Consider the following 10621-nt stretch of genomic DNA (forward strand, 5'->3'; position numbering starts at 1 on the left):
AAACGTGCATATAGATGGAGGGAGTTTTGGCAAAAATATTTGTAATTAGTTGATGTATTGGCTTGAGGCTTACTGCTCAGTCTAACCTTCTTAGAAGGTGAACCTGAGGGTGGTGCTCTTTAGTTTTGTAAATACTTGTTTGTGTTAATGGTAATATTCACATTGGTTGTCCAAAAAAAAAAAAATAGTAGGAAAATAAGGAATTGACATGAGGTGACAATTTAAATTTAAATGGAACTTTCGATATGCATCGAAATTAATTAAAACTCAAATCAAGTATCGAACAACTAATCTATATCTATATATAATATAAAGCTGGGCATAAAAAATATTATGTGACACATCTCTATGGCTAGTATTGATATTTATCTTTTTTTCTCAATTTTTTGATTTTTTCCTATCTTTCCATCATTTTATAATTAAAGAATTAATCATGTTCTGCCCTAGTTATTGAGATTCATCAAACGCTGATCAGTACAATCAATTAATGTCATATCGGTTACGGAATAATTTCACACCAAATACGGAATGTATTTGTGTTTACCATGTATATTTCCAACCTACTGAGGAATCTGTTCTCTCTCTTTCTTCTTCTTTTCCTTTTTTCTTTTTTGTTTTCCCTCCTCTTTTATTGGTTTCTTTTCCTCTTCCCCATCATATTTATTATTGTGCGAGAGGGTGATAAAGAGTTGAACAGAAAGGATAACCTTATTGTTGTAATTGAGATATGCAATAAAAAATTGTTAAGGTGTCAACAACTTAGTGCAGTCAAACAATTGAAAAAACAGTATAAAAGTTAGGCCAGGGAGCACATGATTGGAAGGTCGTGGAACAAATAATTTTTTGCATGAATATAATAGTTACTCCCAAACTGATCATCGCAAGAAGAACAAAAATGCATCAGGTAAACCGAAGAATCAAAATTTTAATTTATTTCTGTGAACAAATTCATTAGAATAGTATTGTGGATTTGACCCTTTTTATCTCAACAGAAATCGTCACAAGATTTAACAAAGTAAGAACTAAATCTTATTTCTCCAGGGAGATCAATAAAATGGAAATAAGAAGTCATCAGAATCTCCTTTGAAGTATTTTTGAAGTTCTTTCTTTTCTACTCTTTTAATTTATACCAAAAGTGTGTAGTATTGAAATGGTTATTAAGGCAAATGAGCAAATTTATGAATTTCTTCGGAGTTGAGAATAGATTAGTGTGATGATTGGACAATAATGGGCAGACAAATGCGATGGGTCACAGAAGTAAAGAAAGTGAAATGCAAAAGTAAATCCCAGAAGTTTCAAATTGTGTTTCCTTTTGTTTTACTTTCCTTTTATTCAACCACCTTTCTCTCTATCTATTTTTAATTTGACATTTGAAGTAGAAGACAAGCTATAAAAGTACATATACTATAGTTTTAAGTTTTAAAAAAAATATACACACTAATATAGAAAGAAACTAAAAGCCATAATATCATAAGAGTAGATGAAGTACTAAGACTATAAGCCTGTTTGGATGGGCTTAAGAAAAGCAGTTTATAAGCTGAAAATAGCTTATAAGCTGCTTTAAATTAGTTAAATTACGCTTTATTTTAAGACAAAAATGACTTAATTTGTTTACCAAACACTCAAAAAAAAAACGAAATTTATGTTGTTTTCAAGAACTTATAAGTCAATCCAAATGGGCTCTATGTAAGGAAAAAAATAGATGAAACAATATTTTGTATCATGGAGGAGTACTACATCTATATTTTATATATAATCTATGAGCACAAAAGACAAATTTTTTTATAGTACTTCTGTTTGAAAGATCACTCAAATTACAAAGTGTAGGTAATACAGTTTTCGTTAGAAAATATGTAGGAAATAAAAGACGCAATAATTATCATCAAGCTAACATTAACATCATCCGAATATCAAAAGTTATTACTTAGAAAGAATTTATATTTCATATATATATAATTAATATTTTTGGTTCTCTTAACAATTATTGGCGCAAGTGCGCGCAAAAATTCACTAGTTAAAAATAAACGGAGAAAGGAGGGAAGTGACGGGAAAAAGGCAATTAAAGGGCTAATAGAGTAAAGAAACAAATAAAAGGAAGATGGAAGCGAGAGAATTAATTGAAAAGCAAAAAAAGGAGTGTAGGATGTTGGCAGAGGTTGATGGAACTAATAAAAGCGACGATGATGGCATAGGGGGGCTGTTAATAGTCTAATTTAATCAACACATACATTCATACATGAGTATTTCTCAAACGACCCAGACAAACAAAAAGGAATAGCAAACACGAAAAGTGGTGGCACGAGGGATAATCAACGTGGGAGATGGACGCCCCGTCACAATCCTCTCGACGTTGGATGAGCCACGACTATGTTTTAAACCAAATCGTTACGTGCCATCTTTTAACACCACACACGACTCCCAGATTTTTCATACTTATGATGTTACAAATTAATTTTGCCTTTCTCTATCGCCGTCAGATTGTCCATACAGACACTTTTTGGTTAAAACGTCTGATAAGTTGGGCTTTGGGACATCATTTGATTGAATTTGAAGAACAGAATATTCAAAAAGAACAAATGTTTTTTTGAAACAAGTGGTGTTAAATCAATGAATTAGGTTAAATTTAAACTGATTAGATTTAATTAATTAATGAGTAGGTCATAACACAAGGACGGAGGTATATGATATAATGTCAACAATTGAACCTTCTTTGTTAAAAACCTATAATACTATATGTAAAGAGGGGAAACTAAGCTTTGTGATTTGCGAAGTTATTGTATGTCCTTGACATAATTCTTTTTAAAATCTCATTATTTGAATCTCTGGCTCCGCCACTGCATACATAATACGTTCAAATTTGCTTTGGTCAAATATACAATAATTTTAGAGCTAAACAATGATTCACAATCCAACCCACTCAGCTCAAAGTCAATTTTCATTTATTTCAGCTGCGCTTTTTCGCCCTTTCTTCGCTTTGGACTGGGTTGTTTATTCTATGATAATTTAAGCCAACAAAAATACTTTTTCTTTTTTCGTGACTATATTTAACCAACCAAATCTAAAATTACTATTAAATATTTTGATAATTTTTTTATACAAAGACTTCTCAGATTGGCTCAAACTTTTAAATGAGCTTTGCTAATCGGATTATGTTCAAATTTATACGTGAATTAATATAAGCCTAACTTAGCCTTTTCAAATTTTAGTGAGTTCGGTCAATTATATTTTCATAGATTACATTTGATATTGCTAATACTCTCTGTTGAGAAATTTTCTATTTAGGGAACGCTAATCAAAATATTGCAAACTTCAATCATTAATAATTCACCACTCTAGTCGAATAGCCCCACAAAGACACCAATAAACCAAGAGGGTTTCTAAAATACTACCACCCCTTTGGGCAAAGAGTGACATGCATGGAAGCTTATAAGTCAACTTTTGCTACGTTAAGTCCAAACAAAATTAGAGTAAGTAGTAAGAGAGTGGGGCCCGGGTGTGGGGCTCAGTTATTACTGTCGTCTCTCTATTTATTGGCATTCATTTTGGGGCTAATTGTCTTGCCTCCACTTGCCAGATAAAAAGATAAAAAAATCAGTGTTCTTCTCCATTTTCATACCAGTAATAATGGGAAGAGCACCTTGTTGTGAGAAAGTTGGTCTCAAGAGAGGCAGATGGACTACAGAAGAGGATCAAACTCTCACTAATTATATTCTTGCTAATGGTGAAGGTTCTTGGAGGTCATTACCCAAAAATGCTGGTACCATTCTCTTCTAATCAACCTTAAATCCTGCTACTATTATGTTTCTTCATTTAACATTTTTCTTTTTGTGTTTTGAAGGATTATTAAGATGTGGAAAGAGTTGCCGACTGAGATGGATTAATTACTTGAGGTCTGATCTGAAGAGAGGTAACATAAATTCTGAAGAGGAAGACATAATCATCAAGCTGCATTCAACTTTGGGTAACAGGTACGGAATAATTGGTTAAAGTTAAATGATCAACTAGCCTTTTCAACTTGCTTCTACACCTTTTCCCCAACGCATACGACTCAATGATAGTAACTGGACACTAGTAAATTTTATTATTAACCATGAGTTAATCTATTTTATTTTATATGGTGTTTTCTTCCTTTTTAGTATATGGTCCAAAAAATGCGATGTCACATTTAAACTTCACATCTTATAATTAATGACATGATTGTATAAGCATAAAAATTTCATAATATTCTTATAAGATCACAAGTTTTTTTAAGAAAATCTTTTTTTCTTAAACTATACTATGCAATAAAGAATTTAAATTATGGACGCCATTACTTTGAATTTTTTATACCATAAGGTCAATTTACCTATTGTACCAAATAATCTGTTTTATTTTTAATTTAATATTACAAATCTCACATTTTAAGGAAACGTAAGCAGAAATATCATTTAAATAACCTGGTAGTATAAGAAAATTATTTTACACTAACAATATATAACTTAAAATCTACAATAAAACAGAGGGAGTACTCTTTTATTCATTCATTTCATCAGTGGCGGAGCCACAGCCCGGCAAGGGTGTTCAACCGAACACTCTTCGCCGAAAGATTATACCGTGTAGACATGTCAATTATTATGTATTACAGACATATATTACATATTGAACACCCTTAATATATAGATTATATGAATTCGAACAGCCTTAACAAAATTACTAGCTCCGCCACTACATTTCATGTTTGCTCCACTTTATACTGTTTTGCCTGAAGAAAAGGAACAAGAGGGTAAAATTGGTCCCCGCAATAGTTCAAAATAACTCTGTGCGTTTTCACATGACTATCGATGACACATGCTTTAGCAACTCTCTCTCAACCTTTCTATTATTAGCCCTATAACAGCTTTAGTCTCAGTCGGTGTGTCTAAAACTATTAGCGGTGACAATTTAAATTACAAAAAGATATTCAGTAGGAAATATGCATATATCTCAGCCAAGCTGAATAATAATTGTACTAGTAAAAAGCGTGGTTTTTCAGTTAAGATATTAAATATGATGATTAACACGTACGTACCAATGGTACCATCTTTCTAATATTTTCTAGTGTCAACTAAATCGATTTTTAACTATATTTGCAGATGGTCTCTAATAGCCGGACATCTACCAGGTAGAACAGACAATGAGATTAAGAACTACTGGAACTCTCATCTAAGCAGAAAGGTTGAAAGCTTAAGGATCCCAAGTGATGAAAAGCTGCCTAAAGCTGTAGTTGATTTGGCTAAAAGGGGTGCATTGAAGCCAATCAAACATAATAGAAAAACAAACCGATCCACCATCAAGAAAAATAAAACATCAAAAAGCTCTGCTTCAAACTTGTCAGAGCCTAAGCAAGCTAAAGAAAATGGTGGACCTTCGAGTGCATCAGTTCCTATACCCTCAACACCAAACATGGAAAAAGAGGCCTTATCTAGCACCATTAGCTCATGGATAGATCGGCCAGCTAGTGATAGTGCTACGGTTTCAATGCAAGAAGATTATATAGCAAACATAGCAGCGCCAAATCCTTGGACTGGGTCCACAGAGGCTCACAGTAGCCGTAGTTCAGGTAGAGTAATCAAACTTTTAGTTACTCCCTTCGTCACCATTTATGTAACACTTTTAGTTTTTTAAAAGTCAATTTTACTAAACTTTGAAGCTAAATTAAATTAGATTAACTCAATATTTTAAGATTAAAATTTATATAGTTGAAAACTACATGAAAAGCATTATAAGTTTCAAGTTTTCTCATATCAATTTGATGAAAAAATATATCTTAAAATGTTGATCAAAGTTCATACAGTTTGAATCTCAAAAAGTTACACGTAAATTGAAATAGAGGGAGTATATCTTAATTAATACGCCTATTCACATACATGAAAATTCGTTTTTTTTTTTTTTTTGGTTGTTATGAGTAAAGATTTGAACTCATGAATTTTGTCAAGTCTAATGCCATGTTGAAATATGCAATCATTTTATCTAAAAGCTTGAGCGGTTAGAGTAAGCAGATTTTTCATTAATCCTTCAGTCTCAGTTTTTGCTTCTTACCTTTTTTTTTTTTTTTTTGTAGTCTATTTCAGAAATAATATCATTTTCTATATTTAGTACTCTTTAATTGCAACATCCTACAAGACTGATTTAAGATCACAAGATTTAGGCATTTTCGTACATTACACACATGTCTTTAATTTAAGACCATAATATTTAAAAGTCTTCCATACTTTTCTTAAACTATATGTCCAGTCAAACTAAACGTATAAAATAAAACGGAAGAAATACTTAATTATTTCTTCAACAATCTTTATTTGTGATCCTGATTTTATTATGGGTGAAACAGGTGAAATACTTTAAATTTTAGGCAGAAAATTTTGAACCTAGGACCTATCGTATGTACAATTTTTAATTACTATTATATTGTATTTTTTTCTTCAGCAGATAGTGGGATGGAATGGCTTGACGAGATTATGCCAGACGTGTTCATTGATGATCAAGATATGGACCCAAAATTCATTTTGACTTGTTTAGAGAACGGGCAAGAAGAAACATCGGAAAAAGTTACCGCCGAGACAGCGAATAATTACTGCGGGGCCATGCACAGTAACAACAAAGATCATAACAATAAAATAGTATCAAGTGAAGATATGCAAATGGAGAATAATCCAGAGAGTCAAGCTGTATCAATAAATGAGAAAAGCAAGGAAACGAGATTATTAATGGAGGGGGATGGTACAATTGAATGGGATTGGCAAGATCAATTAGTATGGCCATGGGGAGAAACAGAACAAGAGAACATAGTATCATCAATTCCTAGTTGGCCGTTATGGGATACTGACAATACTGAGTTACTTCAAAATTGCACGAATGAAGCAACGGTGGATATAAATTCCGTGCATTACAGTGAAAAAAACCAAAACCATATTGCCCTTGCCGATTGGCTTTTGTCTTAGCCTTCAGCTAGGTGCAAAATATGACACATCATTTGATCAGTATGTAAGTAGACGGGATCAGACGTCAGTAAATTGACAGTACTCTGCTAAGATTCACCGTCTTTTGGTACTGTGTAGCATATATTTAGTACATGGAAATTGGAATACCAAATTATGTACATATTTAAAGTTTCATGTAGTGTAGAAAATAATTATATATGAGTAATAATTAAACAATACTAATAATTATTAATTGATAAATTAGTGCACCTAACAGTGTGATATGTGGTTGATAAAGTAGTAACGGAGCTGAAAGTTGTTTAACCTTAAAACGTAGAACAGTTAAATTTATACGAGATGCCAAAGATATGTGACTAAATTCAATTAAAGATTTAAATAGCGAGATATGTTAGGAAAGTGGACAGAAAAATCAAATCTAACCAAGTGCTGGATACGTATGACCTCGGGTATAGAAACCGAGGCCGATACCCTCTTCGTTACAAGCTCTCACGAGGTACAAATAAAATGAAACTCGAAACAGGATAGGGAGCGATTTGATAAAATTCTTATGATTGTTGATATGAACTACTTCTCTCTCTTGTTGCCAACTCCTTTCATGAAGGATGACCTTCTCTTTATATAATAGAGGAGTTTCAAACCTAGTACAATTATAAATAAAGCAAGTAAATCTGGTGACAGCTGTATCTCCAAGATCGACGCCGACATATCCGGGTGGGGACGGATATTTCGGTCTTCTCGTTGATGGCGATCAATCGCCACTTCCTTTATCACCTCATCACCGGCGAGCTCGAGATCTCGTTCCGGTGAGAGACGGTCGTGTTGTGTCCAAGCATAACCGTGACGACGGAAAACGAACGTCCTGTGTCCTCGGTTTTACCCGTATACAGATAGTCCCCCCATTTCCCGAGGTGCAGTTACTGACGGCGGGGAATGGACCCTTAATAAACTGAGCAGCCGCCTCTAATTGCTCGGGATGGAACCTTTAAGTCAAATCTCACTCTGCCCGATGCTGGGTCATTATTACCCAGCCGCCAAATCTTTTTGGGGAATCCTCCTTGTATCAGAACTCTTGATACGCTACAGGATCTCTTAAATCTCCTTCTATATAAAGCCCATGTCTTCTTTCTTTCCCATGCATCCTCACTTCTCCAAATCTCACTTTGTTCCTCCTCTAAACCTACTGGTATTCCTGCATTGATCCCATAATACTCCTCGGATCTTCAATCTTCTTTTTTTCCAGTGGTGAAGATACGCTTTGTTAAAGAGAACCTTCCACGATCATGGCCTACGTACGCCATGCGACACGGTGAAGCTCGGTCTTCATTCATACCATCGGTGGAGGCCCCGGTCCTCGTAGGGAGTTAGAATCTATTCTTTGCGGGTATTGTCCGTCGGGTTTGTTTACACGAATGACTGCAAAGTTCTTCACCATCTTGACCCGGTGGAAGATTTCGAGTCTTATATCGATGATAGCGCCATTACCATGGTCATGAAAGATTTCCATCTAGGTGCGGACGTTGACCTTCTCCCCGTTGGGGAGGGTGTGAAAATAAGTCATCACGTTCCCGGTTACTCATTGTCGTACACGTATCCTTTTGCCATAGGGTTCGCCCTCCCCGTTCATAGAATAATCGAGGACTTCTGCTGTCGATATCGGGTATGTATTGGGCAGATCGCCCCGCAAATTTGGAGGCTCGTGTTCTTGCGTTGAAAGTTGAACAACGCGGGGAGTCGCTTTTACCCTCGATCACTTGCTTCGTTTATATATACCTCGGGTGATCGAGGGGGAATTGTTTAGATTGATTCCCGGGGGAAGTCGAAGCCTCGTTGACCACCCAAAGATGATTATGATTGAGGATGGCTTAACCGGTTCGTGATGGTACGCACGGTTCCGGCCACCAATCCATCGTTTGTCGATTTTCTAGAAGTGTGGAACCTTCACCGAACCCGGTTGAGCCCCGCTCGGCTGCTATTTTTGAGTGGGTGATTGCCCTTCTCAGGGCTTCTCGTAGCTTAGGGCGTTCTTGGAGAAGAATGGCACTCGAAGGGTGGAAAGGCAAGGACTATGATAACTTCTTAATCTGAACGTTTCGATCCTTATTTCTCTGCATCATATCTTAACTCAATATCTTTGGTTTCTAGGACTTCGGTCGAGGAGGGCTCCCAAAGGGAAATCGGTAACCGAGGACGTAGTTCGAGGAAGAAGAACACCCGCTCTACCGAGGCCACCTAGACGCAGGGAGGCTGGTAGTTTTCCTATTGTGCATTCGGGGGTAGGATCTCGAGTTCGAACTCGCCATATTATGGGGACTCGCCGAGAGATGCCTTTGGGTGAAAATACACTAGTGATTGTACTCGATGAGCAAGATTTGCCAGAACCAGATATCCCCGGGTCGTCTACCTGCGGGTGCGAGTCATGGGGACAGGCTAATCGGTATCACCCGTCCTTTGCCGCATCCCGTGGATATACTCGGAGATCTCGTCCTCCGACTTGTTAGTTTGAGCAAGGATGTGGTTGCCTTACTTTTGTTTTCCAATTGCGAGGTCGTAGTAGGGTTTCTCCTGTTTTCGATGTATCGATGTATCAGACATAGTCGAATTTTATGAAATGGAAAGAATCTTTAATGGAATCTTGCAAAGCTGGTTGTTATTGGATTTTATTGACCATCCCCCGTATAATGTTTTGTACCCAAACTTTCGCATATGCCTTTGTTGTATTCGATCAGTAATCATTTATTCCATAATCCGAAAGAACCCAACATGTTTTGCTACCGGTTTGAATTTCATAATTCATAAACATTTATTCCATAATCGAGCATCCGGTTATTAAACTCGGCCATGACCGGTTCGAAACAACACCCTTTGCGAGATATTCGGAAGTTTTACTCGATCATGGAGGGGTTTGTACGAGGTTCCGATCTAGGTCTCTTCGGAAGGTCGATTTATTCGAACACGATCTGTTGGCTGAGCGGACCCCCGGTTGCTTCTCGTACGCTTCCATGATCGGATAGGATCGAGGTCACATCCGTCGACATCGACACGTGTCGAAGCTCGGTTGGCTGCGAAGCGGTTGCGGAAGATCCAACCTCGGTCCCAAAAGCGGGTTTTCTCCTTCTTTTTTCACTTTTCGATTTTTACCAAAGGAAATTTTACCTTCGTGTGCTCTGGATATTTTGATCTTGATATCTTCAAACCTTCAAACCTCCATATCTTCATATCTTCTTCTTAATTTCCATTTCAATCTTTAAACCTTCATTTTAGACATTTTATCTTCATACTTTCAAAATGACGAGCAAATCTTCAAAGGCTAAGGTGGTGAGACATCCTCGACTCCTAAACCGAGCGGCTGGCGGCGACTTCGTTCCTCAAGACTGTTCGACAATTCGGGACTTCAAAGTCGAGAAACCTTCTCAACAGGGGGATCGAGGTGTCGAAATATCAGCCTATCTATGCACGATACCCCAGAATAAACTCGAACAAGTCAAGGAAGATTGCGGGTGGAAAGGGAAGGGGGTCATTATTCCTGACCAAGATAAAGGCATAACAACCCACGTAGACGGGTACTTGAGTGTTTATACCTACCCTTTCACCTTCACCACACTCGACCCTGTGGTGGTCAATTTCTGCAAGCGGTACGAGATCACCCTCGGCCAAATTCATCCGTC

The 10621-nt window shown here is 36.5% G+C and overlaps 1 protein-coding gene across 2 annotated transcripts; it reads left to right on the plus strand.

Annotated features, from left to right (window-relative positions):
• The first annotated feature begins 3542 nt into the window (after positions 1–3542).
• On the plus strand, positions 3543–7116 carry LOC132063352 (transcription factor MYB4-like). Of its 2 annotated transcripts, none has more exons than XM_059455856.1 (4): positions 3543–3757; positions 3839–3968; positions 5112–5578; positions 6442–7116. In XM_059455856.1, the coding sequence occupies exons 1-4, from the start codon at positions 3625–3627 to the stop codon at positions 6954–6956; spliced, it is 1245 nt and encodes a 414-aa protein (XP_059311839.1). In that variant the 5' UTR covers positions 3543–3624; the 3' UTR covers positions 6957–7116. The 2 variants fall into 2 exon arrangements, with proteins under 2 accessions (XP_059311839.1, XP_059311840.1); XM_059455857.1 differs by having other exon boundaries at positions 3544–3757; positions 6445–7116.
• The last annotated feature ends 3505 nt before the right edge of the window (positions 7117–10621 follow it).

This window comes from Lycium ferocissimum, chromosome 7, assembly GCF_029784015.1.
Source record: "Lycium ferocissimum isolate CSIRO_LF1 chromosome 7, AGI_CSIRO_Lferr_CH_V1, whole genome shotgun sequence".
Lineage (NCBI taxonomy): Eukaryota > Viridiplantae > Streptophyta > Magnoliopsida > Solanales > Solanaceae > Lycium > Lycium ferocissimum.